This window comes from Vulpes lagopus, chromosome 21 (assembly GCF_018345385.1).
Source record: "Vulpes lagopus strain Blue_001 chromosome 21, ASM1834538v1, whole genome shotgun sequence".
Classification (NCBI taxonomy): domain Eukaryota; kingdom Metazoa; phylum Chordata; class Mammalia; order Carnivora; family Canidae; genus Vulpes; species Vulpes lagopus.
Window position 1 is genome coordinate 28,034,974 of NC_054844.1, and position 26,766 is coordinate 28,061,739.

At 37.3% G+C, this 26,766-nt stretch overlaps 1 protein-coding gene across 3 annotated transcripts in view; it reads right to left on the bottom strand.

Annotated features, from left to right (window-relative positions):
• Positions 1 to 251: 251 nt before the first annotated feature.
• The window catches only part of IPO8 (importin 8), a 70,693-nt gene continuing 44,178 nt past the window's right edge, over positions 252 to 26,766 (bottom strand). For 2 of the 3 annotated variants that reach the window (XM_041735885.1, XM_041735887.1), the window contains 8 exons: positions 25,316 to 25,441; positions 24,545 to 24,642; positions 20,217 to 20,312; positions 11,143 to 11,363; positions 9,549 to 9,754; positions 4,754 to 4,966; positions 4,025 to 4,141; positions 252 to 2,225 (listed from right to left, as the gene is read on the bottom strand). In XM_041735885.1, coding sequence (XP_041591819.1) covers positions 2,128 to 2,225; positions 4,025 to 4,141; positions 4,754 to 4,966; positions 9,549 to 9,754; positions 11,143 to 11,363; positions 20,217 to 20,312; positions 24,545 to 24,642; positions 25,316 to 25,441 — 1,175 coding nt within the window. In that variant the 3' untranslated portion in view covers positions 252 to 2,127. The remainder of the gene's footprint in view (positions 2,226 to 4,024; positions 4,142 to 4,753; positions 4,967 to 9,548; positions 9,755 to 11,142; positions 11,364 to 20,216; positions 20,313 to 24,544; positions 24,643 to 25,315; positions 25,442 to 26,766) is intronic. The other variant, XM_041735886.1, reaches the window with a different exon arrangement.

The following is a 26,766-nucleotide window of genomic DNA, read 5'->3' on the forward strand; positions in this document are numbered from 1 at the left end:
TGGCTTACTGACCTTTGCCTTTTCAGAGCTTCTATCCTTCTCACTGGGACACCATGGTTTATGAGATAGATAGGCTTTAGCTCCCAGCCACTCCCCACTCTAGCTGCTCCTGATGAGCCCATTACCCTCCCAAGACAGCAGCTACCTTGCTCTACCTCTCCCCAAATCAGGAAAACACACTGTTGGATTTTTAACACTTGCTTAAAGTACCTCCACATGTTAGAAAACATTCCACGCAGAGGGGTTCAGAATCCTGGGAATCAGTCTGTGTTTTATTTTACAGTACATTCATATAAGTTCCTGCATTTCCAAGGTAACCAGATCACATTCAGGTTAGCACTGCTGGTAACAAAATTATACAACTACCCTGGCTTCAAAAACAAGATAAGATGATACACATTAACATCTCTTTCCCTTTAATACTGCAGAAGACAATACCTCACAAAAATAAAATCACATGCCTTTTACAATCCAGTGTGAAGGCATATTATTTATGCTAAAATAAACCGTTTTGGACATGGGGAGAACAAGAAGAGTTTCAAAGCTTAAGATATCTAAAATGCACCCCCCCCCCCCCCCCGCCGTGCCATCTTTCTCTTCTGCCAGCTGGCACATTCACTATCAATGCCTCAGGGACAGAGGAAAGGGAGGGATCATTTAACTCTGAAACTCATGGCTTCTTAGGCTACTTCTGTAAAAACTACTTAAATAACCTAAACTTCTAAAAAGAGTTAATATTAACAAGGGATAGTGATATAGGAAACACCTGGAGAAAATTTCTCCAGTCACTGAGGGGAACTGTAAGCTGCAGACATTTCACAAAATGGAAAACTGTATCACATCCAGTAATACATTGTTTTGAAAATACACTTTCACCTTACTGTATGAAAACACTATGATCCATATTTCAGTCTTGAATTTGTTCAGAAAAACAGCCATAAGCTCCATCTGCAATATTTCCTGTAGGCATCATTACCATCTAAGAGTGCAGCTGACCAAGAGCCCACCCCGTGAAAAAAGTAACAAGCTGAACTTAGCTAAAATAAAGACTAGAATGAGTTAGGTAGGAGAAAATTCAGACGTGTGAGAAGTAGAAGTTAAATTCATTTGGGTCTTTATCCTAGATAAAAAGATTTTGTTAGAAAATGTTTTGGACCTAGGTCCAACATAGCTTGGAATGGTACGTTAAAAATACAAGCCCCAAGAGCACGTGCTTAGGCAGCACCTTTCTCAGAGAAGTTCAATGTGCTTTAGTATAATTATCAATTAATTACATAATTAAGTAAATGATTCAGACTATACTCGGGCTTACTGTTAATTCCAGTAACTAGAGTTCCTGCCACTTGCTGCCAAGAAACCTTTGAGTCCTGCACTTACCAGGTTATAAATGAAATTTATATTCATATTTGCTGACTCCAAAAGAAATACCACCTCTCTTAGGGCTCAAAAATATGACGGAAGAGGGACTAAGACACTTATTAGGAAAGCCACAAAACATCTGATGAAAACCCAGAGCCAGTGCATATTTTCCAACCCCTGAAACCAGCTCCCTGCAGCAGGAGGAGCGAGGGGAGCAGGGATGTTTTTGAAACCAGAGTGACTTGTAGCTAACTGCCTAACAGTAAATTCACATGGTAAAATGCAGAATAAGTCAACATATAGCCAAAGTTTACATTATATCTAGAAATATGTTTTATGCTTTAAAAAAAATTGCAATGCACTCCAAAAAAATTTTTCAGATAATTCCTGTACAACAGAAGGCACTGTTATCCCATAACCCCATTGATTCTGCATGGCGGAAACCTGAGACGTGCAATTCGATTCAATCCTCTACAACCACCTTGGTCATTCACCCTTTGGAGAATAGGATTTGTCCTTTTCTGTTCACTGATGATGTCGTCTTTTAATTTCATACATTACAGTAGCTGCTTAGAATCTATATTTTGGGGTGAGAAAGGTCAAAGGGGAAGAGGGAGTGGATAAAAGTGCTGCCTGATGCCCGAGTTAATGGGCACAGCAGGTGGGTGCTGAAGAGCAGCCCACTCTTTTCCTCCCCGCGACCTTCACATCCCCCTGGTGAAGTAAGTACAATGTGGGATGACATTTGGTTGGCTGACGTTCCCTCTTTCAGTTGTTGCCAGGCACAGTCCCAAAGTTAAATGCAGAGAGGACTCCTTTGTTTTCAAACGTGAAGCCTCCCTGTTGTTCAATCTTCTTCTTTGCCTCTAGCGAGGGGGGAGAAAGAGTATTTAAGGTGACAAAGTTAGAAATAACCTCAAATGAGCTAGAGTTCTTTATACTTAGCATTGTGAAGGAACATGACTCATGATATTATTCTGCCCAAATGAGCAGTAGACTTGTTTTAATTCTAGTGTAGTTCACAAATAGTGTTATATTCATTTCAGGTGTACAGTACAGTGATTCAACACTTCCATATATTACTCAATGTTCATCAAGATAAGTGTACTTAATCCCCTTCACTTACTTCCCACATCCCCCACCCAGCTCCCCTCTGGAAACCATATCCGTTCTCAATAGTTAAGAGTCTGTTTTTTGTTGGTCTTTTTCCCCCCCCTTTGTTAATTTGTTTCTTAAATTCCACATATAAGTGAAATCATATGGTATTTGTCATACTCTGACTGGCTTATTTTACTTAGCATTTTACTCTCTAGATCCATCCATACTGTGGCACATGACAGGATTTCATTCTTATTTATAGCTGAATAATATTCCATTGTATATATACACACGCCATCTTCTCTATCCATTCATCTAGCAATAGACATCTAGGCTGCTCCAACAATTTCGCTACTATAAATAATGCTGCAGTAAACATAGGGATACATACGTCTCTTCAAATTAGTGCTTTTGTATTGTTTGAGTAAATACCAGTAGTACAATCACTGGATCATATGGTAGCTCTATTTGTAGCTTCCTGAGGAACCCCCACACTGTTTGCCACAGTGGCTGCACCGATTTGCATTCCCATCAACAGTGTACGAATGTTCATTTTTTCTTCACACCCGCACCTACACTTGTTTCTTGTGTTACTGATTTTCATTTGTTCTGCCAGTCTTCAAGTCATTTTCTGGGTCATTTACTCTGACGTGTTACCTAATTGTATCGGTAGGATGAGGTGAGCTTGAGGTCTTCCTACTCAGCCATCTTGCCAGCAAGTCCCTGAGCATTAGCCTTTAATAGGGCTATGTGAGTAAGTAGTTAGGTTTACTATCCCAGGAAAAACTGCCAAAAAACAAAACAAAAAAACCCCACAAAAACTTTACCTCCCCTAACTCAACTTCCAGTAAAAATAAGCAAAATGAAAACAAGTCTCAAAGTTGTATTTTCATAGATCCAGAGACTGCTGGAAGTGCCCAGAATTCTCATATCCAGGGGACTGATACAGACTGTGCAGGGCTGACAACTGAAGTCTATGCAGAACTTAGGCTCTAAATCACAAGTGCCTGCTCCATGATGTTTTCCACTAAAAACAGTTTTGTAATTACAAAATCTTCTCCATTTGTTTTCTAGGAGTGACCACAATAATGTCTGCACAAAATAATTTCTCCAGGTCAAAAACTGAAAATCGACAAGAACTCCCAACATGTAAAGCCCAGCAAAAAGAAATGAAGAGTGTTGCATTTCTGGGAAGACAAGCTCCTTGCAAGAACTCGTGAAAGGCCTTTAGTCTGTGTATGGTTAAGACCTTTAGATGGGTGATCAACTGATTAACTCTCCCTAACCAAGACTCATCCCCACCTTTACGTCTTAACTTTGGCTCTAAAATAGAGGGTAAGTACCTAAATAACAGCACCACTAAAAGACACATATTAATGCACAGGATTTTGCAGAGCTAAGTTATCATGAGTGATTAAAAATAATTTTTAAAAATCCTACAATAATAATTCCTTATTATCTTGCAAAGTTGACCTCTAACAATTTTTAAAACAGTCTTTAGGTGCCACAAGGCTGACTACTGGCCCGCTAATGCATGCCCTCTGATCTAGAAATCTGGCTGGCTGACCTGCTACTGTCCTCCGGTGCTCTGCCAGGGTGTACACCTCCTGCAGCGCCCTCCTCTGGTCCTCACTGAGTGGCGCCATGAGTAGCTGGTACCAGGCAGCATCACGATTCTGCACAGCTGTTGCATTTGGGGGCCACAGGGAGCAGAAGAGAAGAAAAAGAAAATCTAGTGACAATGATCGTTTCAGAGAACAGAAGTGACATGATCAAAGTCTGCAATCACTTCATCGTACAAAGAGTACAAGACCGTAACAAACACAAAGTGACAAAACTTATTCCAGCAAAGGATTATTTCTGAGTAACCAACTCAGAAATATCCAACCAGAGGAAGGTCAAGACATGGCAAAACTCTGCTCTGCCCAGTCCTCTGCCTCTTTCGCCATCTCTTCCCCCCCCTCCCCTTAGTTACATTTTACTAAGTGTGCTCCCTAAATTCCAGATCTTGGCAAATACCTCTACTCAGGTGCTGCCATTTCCCTCCAGATTCTCACAATACCTGCAGCTATAGCATTACTCCCACACCAAGAACTCAAATCGGTACTTTTAGGCAAAACTAACCCCTAAGCTCTCGGGTTTCTCCATTTGGACAGCTAACCACAAACTCAGTACAACTAAAACCAAATTTAACATCTAAACCAATTCTGGGAAGATCCCAAAACAACTTCTAACAGAAGGAAATGAAGATAGAGTTTAGAGAAAACATCTAAAGATTTAAGGAATAAAGACATACTTAGCAGAGCTTGTGTAAAAAATTGATATTCATCCACACTGTTATCAAGGTCAAGTGGAGTGCTGAATCCCTCAAGGGCAGTTTCTTCCAATACTTCTTCATCCCAGTCATCATCCTCCTCCTCCTCATCTTCACCTCTTCCATTATTTGACTGCATTGCTTGGGCGGTTACATTTGTCTCCTCTTCATCACTTGAAATCTCCTCTGTGAATCCATTAATTATTTAAGAGGAATGAAAACACAAAAGGACAAAACATTCTGGAAATGTTAAAACTACCACCTATTTTTACATGAAATTCTAAAAATAAACCTTTATCATAGTTTGCTAAGTTGAAGATGACTTAATCCTCTCACTAAAAACAATTTCCAAGTATCCCTAAAATCTAAAGTCTGCTGGACATTACTGTTTGGCAATGGCTGCCTCATACTCTTTAATATAAAAATGCTATTTAATCAGGGTCCCAAATTTTTTGTCAAAAAAAAGACAACTGTGCAGCCAATGCATGTGGGTTGTTTTTTATTTTAAGATTTTATTTATTTATTCATGAGAAACAGAGAGAGAGAGAGGCAGAGACACAGGCAGAGGGAGAAGCAGGCTCCATGCAGGGAGCCCGATGTGGGACTCCATCCTGGGTCTCCAGGATCATGCCCTGGGCGGAAGGTGGCCCTAAAATGCTGAGCCACCCAGGCTGCCCTGCATGTGTTTTAAATAACAATGACCTCCCACTGATAATTTGGTCTCTTAACAGTTCCCTAAATTGATGATGAACTGCTTAGAAGTGCTCAGATGAGACCATTTCTGCTAAGAGAAACAGAAAACTACAGAAATATAAAGAAAAAATAGTGGATTGAAAAGTTGAAAGCTGAATTATCATCATGGATTTTGTTTCTATTTTCAGTACTGATCTGTTATAAGCAGTTAACCCAATACTGTAAATAACCAGAAGATAGTAAACGCATAACAAAATCAACCTAAGAGGGAAAAACCCAAACTAGGCAATAGTATTCCAAAAATAGTTCTATAAAGCATACCACACTGAAGCACCTGAATTAAACTGCAAAGTAGTTTTAGATTAAGGCAAGAAATCATAGTTTTGATCATACATACATGACAAAGGTACAATTACAAAGACATTAAGAAATACCTTTCCTAATTAATCATTTTATACTTCAGTGGAAATTCAAAAGAAAAATTTGGGAAAGTACTAGAAAATTTTTTCTCAAGTCATATTAGTTACAAACCAACAGTTTAGGGATCCCTGGGTGGCTCAGCAGTTTAGCGCCTGCCTTCAGCCCAGGGCATGATCCTGGACACCCAGGATCGAGTCCCACATCGGGCTCCCTGCATGGAGCCTGCTTCTCCCTCTGCCCGTGTCTCTGCCTCTGTGTGTGTGTGTATGTGTGTGTCTCATGAATAAATAACATCTTTAAATAAAAATAAACCAACAGTTTTCAGGGGTGCATGGGTAGCTCAGGTTGTGATCACAGGGTCCTGGGATCGAGTGCCATATCAGGCTGCCTAAGAGAGCCTGCTTCCCCCTAAGAGAGGTGTGTCTCTCATGAATAAATAAATAAAATCTTTAAAAAGTAAACCAACAGTTTACAACAGTTTATGGTCAACCAACAAAAAATTAGAGAATACTATAACTCTCTGAAAAAAAAGGAATTCTGTAATTGTTGGCCTACACTTAGGAAAAAAAAAACCCTTCTAATAAACATTACTGCAAAAGTCCTACATAATATTCAGAAAAACAAATTAGAGGTGCCTGGGTTGCTCAGTTGGTTAAGCACCTGACTCTTGATTTTGGCTCAGGTCACGATCTCAGGGTCATGAGCCTAACCCTCACATCCAGCTCTGCACTGGGCATGGTTCAGATTCTCCCTATGCCTCTGCTGCACCGCTCTTCCCCCACCTCAGTTCATGTGCGTGCACATGTGTACTCTCCCTCTCTCTCAAAAGAAAATTTAAGAAACAAAAACAAATTAGATCAGAAAATGTGCTCTGGGTTAGTGAAGGGTACCATTCCTTGTACATGAACAAACCTGGATGATGCCAGTTAAATGCAAAATGTTTTAAATCTACATTTGCTAAAACCATAGAATTTAGCATCAAAAATACAGAAGTAAGTTTTCTATAATAAGTTCTGATTTTTCTCATCTAAAGAAATGTCTGTTTCAAACCAAAAGAGGAAAAATTCCATTTGGAGTTGGTTAATGTTACCTCCTGGGCCCAAGTAAGTAGTTTTTGGCAGTATCATCAAATAAAATAAAGAACTTATATCCTTGACTCTAACAATCTTATTCTGACTTTCCATTAAGCAAATAACCTTCATTTGTGTACTTTATTCTAAATTTATCAATGTATGAGCCATAACTATCTCCCAATTACAATTTCTGATTAAGAACCATTAAAGAAAAACATATCGGGCACTCTCTATTAATCTGCTATTGTGACACTTCTGCTCTTAACTAATGGTTCATTTAATTCATGCTGGGGACTCCACTGAGACTGTTGGCACAAACAAGAAAATGAAATACTGGTTGCTAACTTATTGTCAAAATCATTTGATTCTATTACAAATGTATTTGTATTTCCTAGAGTGTAATGAAATTCATTAAGCTCAATAATTTAAATGTCCAAAAATGGTGGAACAAATTATCTTAAGATTTGTGTGGAATCAGAAAAGACCCCAAATAGCCAGGGGAATTTTAAAAAAGAAAACCATAGCGGGGGCATCACAATGCTAGATTTCAGGTTGTACTACCAAGCTGTGGTCATCAAGACAGTGTGGTACTGGCACAAAAACAGACACATAGATCAATGGAACAGAATAGAGCATCCAGAAGTGGACCCTCAACTTTATGGTCAACTAATATTCAACAAAGGAGAAAAGACCTTCCACTGGAAAAAAGACAGTCTCTTCAATAAATGGTGCTGGGAAAACTGGACATCCACAGGCAGAAGAATGAAACTAGATCATTCTCTTACACCATACACAAAAATAAACTCAAAATGGATGAAAGATCTAAACGTGAGACGAGATTCCATCAAAATCCTAGAGGAGAACACAGGCAACACCCTTTTTGAACTTGGCCACAGGAACTTCTTGCAAGATACATCCATGAAGGCAAGAGAAACAAAAGCAAAAATGAACTATTGGGGCTTCATCAAGATAAGAAGCTTCTGCACAGCAAAGGATACAGTCAACAAAACTAAAAGACAACCTACAGAATGGGAGAAGATATTTGCAAATGACGTATCAGATAAAGGGCTAGTATCCAAGATCTATAAAGAACCTATTAAACTCAACACCAAAGAAACAAACAATCCAATCATGAAATGGGCAAAAGACATGAACAGAAATCTCACAGAGGAAGACATAGACATGGCCAACACGCACATGAGAAAATGCTCTGCCTCACTTGCCATCAGGGAAATACAAATCAAAACCACAATGAGATACCACCTCACACCAGTAAGAATGGGGAAAATTAACAAGGTGGGAAGCCACAAATGTTGGAGAGGATGCAGAGAAAAAGGAACCCTCCTGCACTGTTGGTGGGAATGTGAACTGGTGCAGCCACTCTGGAAAACTGTGTGGAGGTTCCTCAAAGAGTTAAAAATAGAACTGCCCTATGACCCAGCAATTGCACTGCTGGGGATTTACCCCAAAGATACAGATGCAGTGAAACGCCGGGACACCTGCACCCCGATGTTTCTAGCAGCAATGTCCACAATAGCCAAACTGTGGAAGGAGCCTCGGTGTCCATCAAAAGAGAAACGGATAAAGAAGATGTGGTCTACGCATACAATGGAATATTACTCAGCCATCAGAAACGACAAATACCCACCATTTGCTTCGACGTGGATGGAACTGGAGGGTATTATGCTGAGTGAAATAAGTCAATCGGAGAAGGACAAACATTATATGGTCTCATTCATTTAGGGAATATAAAAAATAGTGAAAGGGAATAAAGGGGAAAGGAGAAAAAATGAGTGGGAAATAACAGTAAGGGAGACAGAACATGAGAGACTCCTAACTCTGGGAAACAAACAAGGGGTGGTGGAAAGGGAGGTGGGTTGGGGGTGGGGGTGACTGGTTGGCGGGCACTCAGGGGGGCACTTGATGGGATGAGCACTGGGTGTTATGCTATATGTTGGCAAACTGAACTCCAATAAAAAAAAAAAAAAAAAGTCCAAAAATGGGACACGTGGGTGGCTCAGTGGTTGAGCATTTGCCTTTGGCTCAGGGCATGATCCCGGATTCCCAGGATCAAGTCTCACATCCCCAGGATCAAGTCCCACATCGGGCTCCTTGCATGGAGCCTGCTTCTCCTCCCTCTGCCTATGTCTCTGCCTCTCTTTCTGTGTCTCTGATGAATAAATAAATAAAATCTCTTTAAAAAAAAAAAGATTTTATTTATTTATTTATTCAGAGAGAGCGAGAGAGAGGCAGAGACACAGGCAGAAGGAGAAGCAGGCTCTATGTAGGAAGCCCGACATGGGACTCGATCCTGGGTCTCCAGGATCACACCCCGGGCTGCAGGCGGCGCTAAACCACTGCACCACCGGGGCTGCCCCAAATAAATAAAATCTTTAAAAAAGTCAAAAAATGAACAAATCTAAATTTATATCACATGATATGTAAAGCCACCCCAAAATATTTGTTAAATGTGCAACAAGCCAAAGTCTGTAACTGTTTAATGACTCTAAATAGACTAAAATTAAAAAAAAAAAAAATCATGCTCAAATCAAAATCAAATTCTAGCATTCATTACAATTAGAAGACCTTACCATTTTCTTCCATATCAGCCTTCTCTGCTTTTGAGCGATCTTCGCGGTTCACCAGTTGTCTGGTAGCACAGACCTGCTTCAGGCCAAGGAAAAGGAAAAGAATTGAGGGCACAATCTGTCCCACCACAGCATCTACTGCAGGAGGTCGATTTTGCAACTCCAAAAGGATACTCAGTCCTATTATACACATCTTCCGGTCATGATGCCTACAAAGTACAAAGGAAAAAAAAGTGTTCATGAGAAATGATGACAATTGAAGAAACTACAAGAAAAAATGGCCAAGGTATATTTTAGGGTTCAGTGAATAGAACTATACAGAGATATCCCTTATTTTGTATCATATGAAATCCTTACATAAATCAAGTTTTATAGACCAATTATCATCATCAAAGAGCTACAGAAGTCGTGATTAATATGGTAAATCTTGTTATAATATCAATTTATGATTGATATTAGTGCTAGATCTGGGGCTTGGCATAACAAGTTCTATTAAAGCAAGAATACCTATACTTGACAGCATGAAATTCCTACCCCATGAGGAAAAGGAAAAATTTAGACTCTGCCTTCTGCATTAGATTAGTCTATAAGGTTTCTTAGCACATATTCTGTACACTAACCCCAAGTGCCTGTCAAAAGCTCTTCAGAAATTCAGTATGTAATAAGCAGGCTTAACTTGATGGCTCTAGCTAAATCCATCAAATGTTCTCTGCTTTAACACAGGATAAGGGAAATATGATTCTGAAGGAAAAAAGTTTGACCAGTATACATTATATAATTTTTTCTGTTTCTTCTAAGTTGTTTATTAAGAACGAGAAGATGACTATATTTGGTATAACCCTCCCAGTAAGCCATCGTCAGAGCTGAAATTCTAGCATAACACAATCATGAATAGGTGTTGAGTCTCTTAAGGTGGGCATGTACCTGCTACTTGGCATCTCACTTTGCCTAAGTTCGAAAACCAGGAGTGCTTCACATAAAGACAAACTCTCCCACCAGCACAGCACCTGAGCTAACAACGAATAATCCTTCTCCCTGACCTCACATTTAAGAACAAGCTCCCCTTAGGTGGACAGAGTTCAATATCCTGGGACAACACATCTTTACCGAACTGGCAATTTTCCTTAGAAACTTGACCACAATTCCCATAAACACTTAATAGTCATGGAACCCAATGGACACTTAATTTTTTTTGCTTAGTAATGCTATCATATTAGTCAAAAACGAGTAGGGACAGGCTATATCTAATTTTCCAAGCCTGCATTCTTTCCAGGTTATACTCCTGAAATATATTCGTAATTCTCTAAAAATTATGTAAACAATACACTAAATATAATTCTTAAAAATGAAAATCATTTTTTAAAGATTTTATTTGACTGAAAGAGAGCACAAGGAGGAGGGCAGGCAGAGTGAGAAGCAGGCTCCCCATTGAACAAGGGACCAGGACCCTGGGATCATGACCTGAGCCAAAGGCAGACATTCAACCTAAGAAGCTACCCAGGCGTCCCGAAAATCATCGTTCTATAAGCCATTATATACCTTTGAAAGTCAACTTTCCAGAAACAGAAATGTAGAGTAAAATCCAAAAGACACATACCCAAGAAAACAATCTGTATCATTCATCCACTGATTTATAAACTGTACAGTTATAGGTCCCGGGTTGTGAGGCAACTGAATTTGTTCTAAAGTATGTAGCAGCAAATCAGGGTTGTAGTACAAGGCAGCAATTGCAACCTGAAGACACATGGTACGGAGCTCACTAGTTTTGACTCCTCGGGTTAATCTCTCCAAAACAAGTTGAACAAAGAGTGGAATGCACTGAAGGAAAAAATGAAAAAGAGAGTCATCCATACACATAAAAACCAGGTACCTTTTATAGAAAGCAGCATGTTGGTAGAGAGTGTCATCAATAAGATACTGTTAATGATGATTAAACCTTTGCTTGAATTGTTTTTCGAGTTATTCAACAAATTCATAATCTCATAAGACCTAGAGATCATATGGCCAGAAAGAGGTCCGAGGGCAGCATGAGGGAGTCTCCTCTCTGAGTGCAGATTACAGTTGGTTGAAGACTGTCCCACGAGAGTCCACACTCAAATGATGGCAATAAGCCAAATGTAGACTCAGCCACTTCAATGTTTAAGGTAAAATGACAAGGTCGAAATTTCTCTTTGTTAAACTGAACGGGACTGAAAATTATGATGTGATCAAAATTTCTCTTGAGAAAGAAAATTCCTAAGTAAGTCATAGGATGTAATACAAGGCATGGTGACCACACTTTAGAATGCTGTATTGCATATCTGGCATCTGCTAAGTAGATATTAAAACTTATCACAAATAAAAATATTTGTGACTAAAAAAAAAAAAAATATTTGTGACTATGTATGGTACTGGATGTTAACTAGACTTACTGTGGTCAGTTCACAACATATATAAATATCAAATCATTATGTTATATACCTGAAACTAACCTGCTACTCATCAAAATTATCTCAATAAAATTCCTGTTAGCATAATAAAAGATCGAAGAAAAAATGATGGACTTCGCATGTGAAAATGAAGGCATCTGATTCCAATTCTACAGTACTGATGTAGTGCTTTCATTACAAGTATTTCCTAACAGTTATTTTCACTGAAAGGGACGGGCTGACATGACCTGCATAAAATTAACTTCCGAGGTTTTAATATAAGCTCATTTTAAAATTAAATTTTAAAAATTCAGGCTTCAGGGGAGAATTGGAAGACTAGGCAAAGCACAGAGGAGTCTGATGGCAGTGAAGACACCCAGTAAGTTACTGGAATGGTGGGTACATGTCATTTATACCTGTCCAAACCCATAAAACAGACCACACCGAGAGAGACCCCTAGAGTAAACCATGGGCTCTGGGTGAAATGATGCACTGCCAGTGTAGGTACATCATCCACTACAACCACTGTACCACCCTGGTGCAGATGGTGATAACAGAAGACTGTAGAGATTTCTTGTATAGAGGAAATCTCTGTACCTTCTCCTCAATTCTGCTGTGAATCTGTAACTGCTCTAGAAAATGGTCTATGAGAAAAGTTTTATCTGAGGGGCACTTCAGGGAAGGGGGTGGGAGGATGGGGTAACTGGGTGATGGGCATTAAGGAGAGCATGTGATGGAATGAGCACTGGGCATTGTACGCAACTGATCACTAAATTTTACCCCTGAAACTAATCATGCACTATATTATACACTCTATGTGAACTAACTTGAATATAAATAAAATTTTTGAAAGAACTAAGAACTAAGTTTTGTGTAGAAATTTAAGAGTTGAATTTAATACCTTTAGTCCAAACAACAAATATATTAGGAGCAGCAGATTTAGCCTTGTTTACAAGGATACATAAAATCAAAACATAACTATAAACGGTAGTTTTAAGATTGATATTTTATAAAGAGATGACTAATTTGACTAACCCTACTGATTTCTTCTCAATTCTGATAAAGAGCATTCAGACAGCACAATGCACAGAGGATATAGGCGACATTAAAAAATATTACTATGGGAAAAGGTGGAACCCTCTTACAATGTTGGTGGGAATGCAAAATTTGTGCAGTCACTGTGGAAAACATGAAGGTTCCTCAAAAAGTTAAAAACAGAACCTCCCTATGATCCAGTACTTGCACTACTGGGTATTTATCCAAAAAAGTACAAAAACACTGAAATACACTGAAACACATAAAAAAAATTTGAATCTGTAAGTTCATAATTATATTTTAAAAAACAAAAAGAAAAACACCTCCCTGGTCATCTTTGGAGAATGTTAGGAAACAAACTGATTATCTTGAATCATCGTAAATAGTCATACTCTAACTGTTCCTCGGAGTAACCTGATAATAGATGGGAAAAAAATTTTCTCTTTGTATAAATATTTCAGCTAATACATGAAAAGGGAATGACACGATAATCCCCACCAACAGCACTAACATCCCAAGACGACTGGACATTCTGTGCCTCCTGGTAGAAATACAAACCACCATCTATGAGGTATTCTTGCCAAAAGAATAGCAAATGAATCTATAAACAAATTTCTAGACCTAACTCCCAAATTACAGGAAATACAGAGGAATGTAATCGCAAGCAACACAGTCCTTCAATTCTACCAGAGTGCACTCTAACTGTAACCTAACCTCCCTAACGGTAAAGGTTCTGTAGTGACCCTAACTTTCTGACAAAGAGATTCTTGAACACCAACTTTCTAAGCCTTCTGCAACCCAGTTTTAGGAGTAGAAACCCAGAAATTCTCACTTGTTAACTTAAAATGGGTCCATCCAGCTAAGAGCTAGTTTTCTTTCTTTTTTTTAATTTTTTATTTTCAGGTGTAGAATTTCATAATCCAACACTTACATACAATACCCAGTGTTCATCACAAATGCCCTTCTTAATCCTCATCACTTATTTCTCCCATCCCCCACCCACTTCCCTTCTGGTAACCAACCATCAGTTTGTTCTCTACAGTTAAGAGTCTCTTTCTTGGTTTGCCTCTCCTTTATTTTGCACCCTACTTCCATGTTTGTTTGGTTTCTTAAATTCCACATGAGTGAAAACATGGTATGTTTCTTTCTCTGACTTATTTTGCTTAGCATAATACTCTCGAGCTCCACCCGTATCATTGCAAATGGCAAGATTTCATTCTTTTTTATTGCTAAGTAGTAGTCCACCATATATATACCGTATCTTCTTTATCTACTCACCAGTTAATAGACATTTGGGCTCTTTCCATAATTTGGCTGTTGTTGATAATGCTGCTATAAACATTGGGATGCATGTATCCCTTTGAATTAGTATTTTGGTATAAATACCTAGTAACGTAATTGCTGGATCATAGTTCTGTTTTTAATAAAAGCAATTCTTTTATTCAACTCTTTACTATATATTAGACTCCTCCAAACTGAAATTTCAACATTTTCCACACTCTACAACTTTTCTTACTTTGCTGAGAAGATAAAGCTATTGGATTTAAGCTTCTACACCTCTTCTTTCTACCTCAAGACATCTCTATATCATCATTATCCAAAGAGCACTTTCACAACAATCAACAGATGTTCCTTGGGTTTGGAAAACAAAAACATTCCAGAGTTAAATTAATTTGGAATACACATATACTAACATCCTCTTTGACACATTTTCAGATAAAGGCACTAGAAGTCAAGCAATAATGAAATATGTTGAACTTTGTTTTATCCAGTATTTCCCAGACTTACTTGACCACTGAATGCTTTTTGTATTGAACACCTACTAATACCATTAGATGGTTACAGTTTGAGTAATATCACTCTATTCCTATCTACTGGTATCTATACTCTCTGTATTTGTGGGAAAAGTCATCTTTATGACTTTCTACAGTAAATCTATGCTCTTGGGCTTTCCCCTGCCCTCCTCATCTAACAATTTGTTTTTTTCAGGTGTTTTCTGTGCAATGTTTTCAATGGTCCCCACTGTAAATCTTGTTCTAGCCTCCTATTCCCAATGCTATTGGCCTTGAGCAAAACCAGTATCCTCAGACTTCAATTAGCTAATAGCCTCCTTGCTCATCTTCATAGCCCAGTACATGCAGCAGACCTGTTTAGATTAAGGATACTGCTAGCAGGGACGCCTGGGTGGCTTAGTGGTTGGGCGTCTGCCTTTGGCTCAGGGTGTGAACCCAGGTCCGGGGATCAAGTCCCACATCAGGCTCTCTGGGAGGAGCCTGCTTCTCCCTCTGCCTGTAACTCTGCCCCTCTCTCTGCCCCTCTCTCTGTCTCTCATGAATAAATAAAATCTTAAAAAAAAAAAAAAAAAGAATACTGCCAGCAGACTCTTCATTCTAAGTCCCTATCTTTGATCAAGTTATTTCTCTGCTCAATAGATTTGCTGTTCAATTGCTTATGGCAAGGGTTAGTAAATATTTATTAATACTTTCAATTTGGGGTGCCTGGGTAGCTCAGTCAATAAGCAACCAACTCTTGATTTTGATTCAGGTCATGATCTCAGGGTCATGAGATGGAGCTCCACGTCAACTTACATGCTGGGTGTGGAGCCTGCTTGAGATTCTCTCCCTCTCCCTCTGCCCCTCCTCCTCTTCATGTTTTCTTGATCTCTAGATAAATAAAAACTGGGGGGATGCCTGGGTGGCTCAGTGGTTGAGTGTCTGCCTTTGGCTCAGGTTGTGATCCTGTGTTGGGGGGATTGAGTCCTGCATCAGGCTCCCTGTGAGGAGCCTGCTTCTCCCTCTGCCTATGTCTCTGCTTCTCTCTGGATGTCTCTCATGAATAAATAAAATCTTAAAATATAAATAAATAAATATAAAAATTTTTTTACACTTCTTACTAATATTTTCAACTTTGCAGGCTACATGGAGTCTCTGTTACATACTTCTTTTTAACATCCTTCAAAAAACGTCCCTTCAAAAATGTAAAAACTATTCTTCATTCCTAGGCTATACATACAGTTCACGTTGGATTTGGCTCACAGGTCATACCTTACCCGTTTCTGGCTTACAGGAGAGATTCTAAACTCTTTGGCATGGATTTATTCTATACCTTTCTGGCATTATTAGATTTTATTGCTCAGGACTTTCCAAAAGCCAGTCAACAGAACTAAACCTTTCTCTATTCACACTCAAATCCTATGTTCTACTACCTCCTTACTTTATCATCACCTAAAACACTACTCACTGAAGGAGAAAATAAGCTTTCCAAAATACATCTAAAACTTTATTGATACAAAAAGGAGGCTGGAGGGTCACTTTCAAATATAATGGAGAATTTGGTGGTAAGCATATAAGAAGAGGCTGGTGGTTCCTTCTAATTAAAATAAAAAGATAAACCATAAGCTAGCAGTTCCCATGAGAAAAGCAAGGAAAGAGATGGTCATGAAGAGTCCTCCTGGGGTCAGAACAAACTCAAACACAGACTTTGAAAACTTCAAAACAGCCATTATAAATGTTTAAAGAATAATGGAAATCATTTTTAAAGTAGAGAAAGCTATGATGACCATGTCCATCAAATATAAAATATCTATTAGGGCATACAAATTATAAAAAAGAATCAAATGGAAATTCTAGAGTCAAAAAGCACTATAGGGGTGCCTGGCTGGCTTAGCCAGTAGGGCCTTCAACTCTTAATCTCAGGCTTATGAGTTCAAACTCATGTTGGGTATACAGCCTACCTTTAAAAAAAAAAAGTACTATAAACAAAATGAAAAATTCACTGCAGGTGCTCAACAACAGATCTGAATTGGCAGAAGAGAGAATCAACAAACCTGAAGATAGACTGAAAAAGAATATACAATCCAAAGACCAGAGAGAAGAAGAACGATCAGAGCCTCAGAGAAATGGGGAACACCATTAAGCACACCAACAGATGTGTATAGGAGCATCAGAGGAAGAGAAGAAAGAACAAGAAGGAAAGATATTTGAAAAAATAATGGCTGGAAACTTTCCAAATGTGACAATAAACAATCCATACATCCAAGAAAGTCAACAAATTCCAAATAAGAAAAACACAAACACATCTCATAGTAAAAATGGTAAAAGATAAATAGAAAATACAGCAGCACAAAAAAAAAAAAAAACATATATCATTGCCAAGTATAGGGAATGCTAGTAAGATTAATAATGGTTTTCAAATTGCTAAAAGAAAAAAACTGTCAACCAAGATTTTAGTAAAAACTGTCTTTCAAAACTGAAAATAAAAACATTCTCAGAAAACAAAACCAGAGATTTCATTGCTATAGGACCTACCTTATAAGAAATACTAAAGGAATTTCAAACTGAAAGCAAATGACCCAGAAGGCAATTCAAAGACAAAGACACAGACACACGCATGCACACATACATACATACGCTCAAGCAGCAGTAAAGGTAATTATGTAATTTTCAAAAATAGAAAAACACTATTTCTCTGACTTTCTTAACCGTCTTAAAAAGCAACTGCAATAAAAGAAAGAAAGAAAGAAAGAAAGAAAGAAAGAAAGAAAGAAAGAAAGAAAGAAAGAAAGAAAGAAGAAAAGAAAAGAAAAGAAGAGAAAAGAAAAGAAAAGAAAAGAAAAGAAAAGAAAAGAAAAGAAAAGAAAAGAAAAGAAAAGAAAAAAAAAGAAAAAGAAAAAGAAAAAGAAAAAGCAGGGATCCCTGGGTGGTTCAGTGGTTTAGCACCTGCCTTTGGCCCAGGGCGTGATCCTGGAGTCCGAGGATCGAGTCCCACATCAGGCTCCCTGCATGGAGCCTGCTTCTCCCTCTGCCTGTGTGTGTCTCTGCCTCTCTCTGTCTCTGTGTCTTTCATGAATAAATAAATAAAATCTTCAAAAAAGAAAAAGAAAAAGCAACTGCATAAAATAACATCTTAAGAGTGTATTGTTGGGACTATAAAATATAGAAATATAATATATTCAACATTAACAATACAAAGGAGATAGAAGCATAAGTAAATGATATCAGATGGGAATTCTAATCCAAAGGAACAAATGAAAAGAATTGAGAAATGGTAGATTAGAAGGATTTGACAAACTCTATAAATATATACTTGCTTTTACCTTTCTTAGCTTAACACATAAAATTACAAAAAAATTATAAACTGTGTATTATTAGGCTTATAACATATATAAAAGTAATATTTCAATTCCGGGTCTCCAGGATCAGGCCCTGGGCTGAAGGCGGCACTAAACTGCTGAGCCACCTGGGCTGCCTATCTGAAGTAGATTCTGATAAAGATGTATTATAGTAAGCCCTAGAACAACCACTAAGTAAATTTTTTAAATAGTGAAAAAAAATATTAAAGAAATTAAAATGTGACATTAGAAAATATTTACTTATTTCAAAAGAAAGCAGTAAAATAAGGGGACAAAAAAATGAGACAAAATTTTTAAAATGACAGACTAAATCCATGCATAACAACATTAAATATTAATAGATTAATGAAAAAGGAGAGAATGTCAAATTGGATAAAAAAAAAAATCAAGATTCAACTATATGCTATCTACAGGAAACATGCTTTAGATTTAAAAATATAAACAGCTTGGGACACTGGGGTAGCTCAGTCAGTTGGGCATCCAATTCTTGATTTCACTCAGATGGTGGTCTCATGGATGTGGGATCAAGCCCAATGTCAGGCCCCACACTCAGCATGGAATCCACTTGAGATTTTTCCTCTCTCCCTCTCCCTCTGCCCCTCCCTGCTGCACACACTCTGTCAAATAAATCTTTTTTTAAAAAGGGGAAAAAGACAAAAATACAAATACCTCGAAAGTAAAAACATGAAAAAAGATACCATCCAAACAGCAACCATATGAAAGCCAGAGTAGATACACAAGTAGGCAATATAGACATTAAAACAAAAAAAAGTCCACACAAATATTTGCATACAAATATTCATAACATTATTCATAATAGCCAAAAAGAGGAAATAATCAGGGGCACCTGGCTGATTTCATTGGCAGAGTATGCCACTCTTGATTCCAGAGTCATGAGTTCAAGCCCCACGTCAGGCAAGGAGCTTACTTAAAAAAAAAAAAAAAAAAAAAAGGAAAAGAAAAAGAAATAATCCAAACATCTATCAACTTATGAATAGCTAAAATAAATGTGATCTATCCACACAATGGAATATTTAGCAATAAAAAGAAATGAAGTAATAGTATACATACTACCACATGGATGAACCTTTAAAACATCATGCTAGGGACGCCTGGGTGGCTCAGCAGTTGAGAGCATCTGCCTTCAGCTCAGGGCGTGATCTCAGAGTCCAGGGTTTGAGTCCTGCATCAGGCTCCCTGCAAGGAGTCTGCTTCTCCCTCTGCCTATGTCTCTGTCTGTCTCTCTCTCTCTCTGTGTCTCATGAATAAATAAATAATCTTTAAAAAAAAATAAAGCATCATACTAAGAAAACTCATTCACAAAGGACCACATGATTCCATTTATATAAAATGTCCAGAATAGGCAAATCTCTAAAATAAGAAAGTAGATTAATGGTTGCCTAGGCTGGGGGGTGAGTTTTAAGGGGAAATAAGTAATTACTAATGGGTATAGAGTTCTTTGGGCCGTAGGGAGGGAATGTTCTAATACTGACTGTAGTAATAGTTGCATGATTCTGTGAATATATTAAAACCCACTGAAGTATATACACTTAAAGGAGTGAATTATATGGTATGTGAATTATAGCTCAATAAAGCTGTTACCAAAAAATACATGGAGAAAAAGTTACAGAATTGAAAGAAAAAAAGACAACACAATTTTATTTGAACACTTTTCCTCAGTTACTATCATACCGGTATTATATCAAATTAATCTTTGTTGAAAATTTACAGTGCTTTTAAATCAGTAAAACAAACTTTCTCTTTTTGCACAGTACCTTCAATTATGGTTAAAAGACAACATCTGAAAATATTTCAATAGAATCCACAAAAACAAAGGGAAAATGCAAATCTCTGGAAAACCAAGTGACTAGAATTTACATATTTATCTCCTTCATGATTTGCTTGATAGCCTCTTAAATTATTATATATTTTCCTGTTTATTTCTTTCTCATCTTTCTTTGTCATTTCAATAGGATTTGTACCAGCAAGCACAAACAAAAGGCTACCTTTTTAATTTTCCATCATAATATAAATGTCATTCAAGCATGTAAATTTTCAATATAAGCATTAAGTACAGACTTTCTATACATGTATTACCTGATCAATTCCCTTTCCTTTGCATTGAAGAATGATGACTTCAAGAAGTTTGGCTGCATGACATTCTGCATCTTCTCCTGCATCGCCACAGAGTACCTACAATAATTACAACTTAGCTCAGCAGTGAATGGGACTACATAGCATTTCACTGAGTCCACATGAAGCAAATATCTCATGAAAATTTAGGCATTAGAATCATGGGGTTTTGGGGTGCCTGGGTGGCTCAGTCAGTTGAGCATCTGCCTTTGGCTCAGGTCATGATCCCAGGGTCCTGGGATTGAGCCCCAATGGCAGGCTCCCTGCACAGCAGGGAGTCTGCTTCTCTCTCTCTCTCTCTCTCTCTCTCTCTCTCTCTCCTTCTGCCCCTCCTCCTGCTAGTGCTTTCTCTTTCTCTCAAATAAATAAAATCTTTAAAAAAAAATAATAATCAGGGACACCTGGGTGGCTCAGCAGTTGAGTGTCTACCTTCAGCTCAGGGCGTGATCCTAGAGTCCCAAGATGAAGTCCCATATTGGGATCCTTGCCTGGAACCTGCTTCTCCTGTCTCTGCCTCTCTTTCTGCCTCTCCCTGTGTCTCTCATGAATTAGTAATTAAAATCTTTAAAAAAAAAAAATCATAGCTTTGCAAGTTTACCTTGCCTACCCAAAGAAGGAAGGTCAATATAAACTCCATCTATCTTCTTTATCTACTCTAATTTCTTATAAGGAGTAATAATTCACCTATATAAATTTGGATTAATAAAGTAAGCTATAGGAGTTAACTCTCCAGATAAATGAAGCCTCCCTTTAAAGGCAACAAAGCAAGAAAGTGAAATCAAAAATTTTTAAAACCTTCTGTTTAAACAATGAAACAAACCCTGTAGTTTTCTGTTTGAGTTCATTTTTTTCTAATAACCATAATTTAATATCATATACCTTTTAATTTCTCCATATGGACTTTTAACTATATTTTCCATGGATGTTATAACCATTTAGGACTATAAATATTACAGTACATAAATATAACAGTTTACCAGGCCATGCCTCTTTTGACAATTCTGTATTTTCACTATTATAAATAATTCTACAATGCATGTGTTTGTACATAAAATTTGGAATATAATTGCCTCATAAGGTTTGAGAAGAGAGATTCATAGAGACATAATCATATTAGAAATTAGAAAATACGGAAAAATTAATGAGTTCAAATAAGCTGTAAGAAAAAGAACAGACTTAATCTAAAAAAAAAAAAAGACAATCTAAAGAATAAAGAAGAGACAGAAATTAAAAATACAGCCAAAAAGAGGTAACAAAGAGAGACAAAAGACAGCCTCATTGAATAAAGACAATAAAGCAGACTTTTGTCAAAATTATTCTTAAAAAGAGATCAAAATTTTAAAAATATTAGAAATGAAGACAAATACAGATAAAGAAGAGATTAAAATAAGTGAATACTATGGAGAATATTATATTCCTTATATATTTGAAAACTCAGATGAATTGGATAATTTCCTAGACAAATACAAATACAATTTAAGAAAACTGAATTAAAAAGAAATTCTGGATAAAGAAGATAGACTGAACATTCTCATTTAATTTTATTACTTCCCAAAAGACCATTAAAATGACAGTAAAGAGATTTTAGAGACATAAATCCACTAAGAGAAAAGGAAAAAAGTAGACAGTTATAAAATTTTGGAAACGGAAAAAAAATGGATCAGTGAGCTGAACTGCAAGCTATAGCTGGTAAAGCCAGCAATCAACCCTATTTACAGAAATTTTTAAATTCTACCTCTTAGGGCAATGTATACACATCTATTTTTTTTTTTAATTTATTTATGATAGTCACAGAGAGAGAGAGAGGCAGAGACATAGGTAGAGGGGGAAGCAGGCTCCATGCACCGGGAGCCTGATGTGGGATTTGATCCTGGGTCTCCAGGATCGCGCCCTGGGCCAAAGGCAGGCGCCAAACCGCTGCGCCACCCAGGGATCCCCCTACACATCTAGATTCTAAACGTGAATGGACTCTGGAAACAGAATGCCTTAGTTCAAATTCCAGCTCTGTCACTTATTATCAGTGTTTTTAAAAAAGCTAATTAACCTCTGTGTCTTACTATATATATACAGTACTACATAAAGAGTATAATAATATATGTAACATGGTAGGGCTGCAGAATACAGAAAAACAAAACAAAACAATCACTCCCTTTGCCCCAGATTGCATTTACACCCAGGGTTTTTTTTTGTTGTTGTTGGTGGTGGTGGTTGGTTTTGGTCCCCACCTCCAGAAGAAGAAACAAAATATATTTCAGTAATTTAAAAAATGGGCTCTGGAGCCAGACTACCTAGCTTCAAATATGGCTCCAACACAGACTAGCTCTGTGACTTAAAACTATGTGACTCAAGCATGACACAAAAAAGTGTGCCTCAGTCTCCTCTTTACTAAAAGGTGATACTTTCCTCATAATATTGTAGAGATAAAATAAGTTAATATGTAAAAAGTACTTAGGAAATACCTCATATACAGTATGACTTCAGTATTAGCTATTACTAAAAAAACAAGAATACAACATATATTTTAACCACTTGGTAAGTCTAAGGACATCACTGTGAACATCACTTTTATCCCAGCTGCTATAACACAGAGCAGCTATACAAATGGGTGTAGGACTGTTATGTCTTCTGCTTGCTGTTTTCTCTTCCCCTTATCCTCACTAGCGACTATCTCTACAACTTAGAATACTGAAGACTGCCAAGTGATTATGATTTAATAAGCTAGGTTATTACAGAGCTAAATGGATCTTTAAAAATCATGATTCTACTCCTTCAGTTTATATGTGATGGAACTTCACGACCTCCCAAAATCTCCCAGGCTCTTTACAAGTGAACTGAGACCCCAATCAGATGTGCTGATTATCAGTTCAGAGCTCTTAACATCTTGGTACATATTTCTTCTAGTGAGGAAAATACGTTGTACACTAGGTATTTTATTCCCAAGGCCAAACTTAAGTATCTGGGAGCTCTATGCAATACAATTTTATATTTATGTATATATAAATATTCACCTAAAGGAGAAGGAAAACATTATTCTATACTCATCAATGATTCCAGATATAACCAATAGAGGGCAAAATCTATCCTGTGACAAAGACAACACAGACAATCATATTTGTATGTAAATATAACAGTAGCCAGTAAATGGCTAACAAATCATCCTGTACTGAGCTAAATGATGCCATTTTTCCAACTATTCCAATTCTTTTGTCTTATGTTACTTATATTCAAAACATATATATCTAGTAGGTTCCAATATACACATTCAACTTTAAAAAATCAGTGATTAACAAACTGTGGCTAATTTTCTTAGCACTTTGCTTTTTTGTTTTTAGGGTTACTTTTAGAACTTTAATCAAGTAGTAAGTTTGCATTTTTTAAAGAAAAAGAAACACAAAATTATTTACCCTAAACATCATAAAGTACACAGCTATGTAAGTGGCAAACATCAGGAGTGCATTGGATGGTTCAGTCAGTTGAGTGTCTGACTCTTGGTTTTGGCTCAGATCATGATCTTGTGGTCAAGTTAGGGTACAAGCTCAGCGTGGAGTCTGCTTGGGATTCTCTCTCTCCCTCTGTCCCTCCCCCTCTTCTCTCTCTCTCTCTCTCAAATAAAATAAAATAAAAAATAAAATAAAATAAATCTTTAAAAAAATATAAATAAGGGCCACCTGGGTGGCTCAGTCAGTTAAGCCTCCAACTCTTGATTTTGGCTCAAGTCATGATCTCAGGGTCATGGAATCAAGCCCAATGTCTGGCTCCTCTCTCAGCAGGGGGTCTGCTAGAGATGCTCTCTCTTCCTCTCCCTCTGCCCCTCCCCATCCCGGCACACAACTCTCTCAAATAGATGAATAAATCTTTAAAAAAATAAAAAATAAAGAGGGACACCGGGTGCTCAGTGGTTGAGCCTCTGTCTTCGGCTCAGGGCATGACCCCAAGGCTCTGGGATGGAAGCCCAGATCAGGATCCCCACAGGGAGCCTGCTTCTCCCTCTACCTGTGTCTCTGCCTCTCTCTGTGTGTCTCTCATGAATAAATAAATAAAATCTTTAAAAAAAAAAAAAAAAGAAAGAAAGAAAAATTTTAAATAAATAAAAGTGGCAAACATTCTTAAGCACAATGCAATATAAAATTGTCAAATTACAATTCCAAGGTCTATTAGAAAAAAAAAAGGGCAAATACATGTTGAAGGTGATACAGAAGTCAAGTATAAGAGACAAACTGAAAGAGTGTCCTGAAGTAAAATGCTCAAACATTAGTAAGAACCACTACAACACCTGATTAGGACACACTTACCTTTCTACACATTGTAAAAAGTATTTCTAAATGCTTTGGATTAGATAACAAAGTATCTGTATCTATTGTCACATAATTATGCAGGAGAGGCATCATATCTGGAAAAAAAAATTCAAAAGCCCAATGACACTTGAGTAGCAAGAGTAGAAAGGAAGTATTCCCATTGAAACCCTATTTCTGTAGCACCCACACATTACTATCTTTCCTCACAACCACAAAATGCTAGTAACAAAAATGACAGATCAGCTCTATCTATAGACGAAGAAAATGTGGATCAGAAAGATTAAAGTACTAATCATTTATTAAAGCAATTGTTTCAAATTTTTGTCTTTTTCTCCATAGGAGTCATCACCATTTGCATACTGTATATTTTCTTGCTTGTCTGTATGCTCCTCGCCTTCCCTGTTCCCAACTAGAATGGTAGCACCCAAAGACCTAGCGCTGTCTAGTTAGTTCACTGCTATACTGCTGTGCTTAGAACAGTGCTTGGAATATAGACTGCATTCAGGAAACATTAAGTGAATTAATCTATGGATATATGCTCTGACTGCAAACTAATTTAAGATATAATAGGAAACAGTCTCCCTTGTGATGCCTGTATTTCTAGGGCTGTAAAACACTGCTCCGATAGCAGCATCCTTTATTCAGAAAGGAAAGAACAACAATTATTTTCTGATTAGTAGTGGAATCATATATGTCTTTATATCAGGTGTCAAAGGAAATAATGTCTAGACACAGAAAATCAAAAATGTTACATGGTAAAAGCCATACCTGTAAAGTATTCAAAACAGTCCTGCTGAAAAACTTCATATAATATACCTAGCAGCTGCCACATTTGAGGGGAAATACCATGGCAGGTTAAACTATATGCCAGTGAAAGAATTTCTTCATAGAATTCTAGAATGAAGAAAATCTCTAGTTAGAATGCTAGAAAACAGCAAAAATTAAACACAAAGACCACAGAGAGGAAGACTTAGGCTATCCACTCACATACATTCCTCTTATACCTAACATATTTTGAGCGCCACTTTCTCGGCATTCCCATCTTCAGCTACCAATATTTGCCACCTTCTATTTCTTACCAAGATCTTTCCTCTACCCAATAGAACAGAGCAAAGATTTATTTCTACTAACCTTACCCACAATACTGGAAATATGTATATTGTTGATAATGTGTAACAAATAAAATATAGTTTATATTTCTAAAGCTATGTTAGAAATGGATACAAGAAGGAATAGATAGTTGTATATCTCTCATGCACAGGATTTGTAATTTACAGATAATTAATATTCTTTGGGAATCTTAATTAAGCTAGGCTAAAATATCTTCCTGCCTCACATATGTTTACAAACTATATTCTGGACCATATTTTGTCAATTTACAAACCTTGTAAAATTTGTACAGTATTTGCTACAAGACAATTATATCCAGTATAAAGAGTCAAAGGGAATGCTCTTGTATTTGCATATATATTATTACCCTCTGTCAAAAGGAAATCATATCTAAATACACAATCAGAAAACACAATTCTCAATACAAAATTTTCAAGTAATTCCGACCATGTCACTGAGCAAAAGTCTTTTGACTTCTAAGGGTTTTTTTTCTCTTATTTAAAAGGAACTAGGTGTACCTGGGTAGCTCAGTGAGTTAAGCATCTAACTCTTGATTTCAGCTCAGGTCATAATCTCAAGGTCATGAGATCAAGCGCCCCATTGGACTCTGTGATGAACACAGTACCTGCTTAAGATTCTCTCTCTCTTCCTCCCTCTACCCCTCTCTCCACTGTGCACTCTCTCTCTCAAAAAATCAAAAAAAAAATTAAATAAAAAGAACTAATATACACCCTGGATGTGCTTGAACTCTTTTTCTGTAACATTATTTTTTTTTAAGATTTTATTTATTTATTCATGAGAGACAGAGAGAGAGAGAGGCAGAGACACAACACAGGCAGAGAGAGAAGCAGGCTCCATGCAGGGAGCCCAACATGGGACTCAATCCTGGGATCCCAGGATCACAACCTGAGCTAAAGGAGGCGCTAAACCACTGAGCCACCCAGGCTGCTCTGTAACATTATTTAAAACAATATAGTCAAAAGCTAGTAGATAGGTACTTGTCTTACCAAGAGCAAAATAAGATGGAAATCACAGATACTGGAAAATAATCTGTTACATAAGACAATCACATGAAAAGCAACACTCTCTGAATATGAAATATCTGAAAG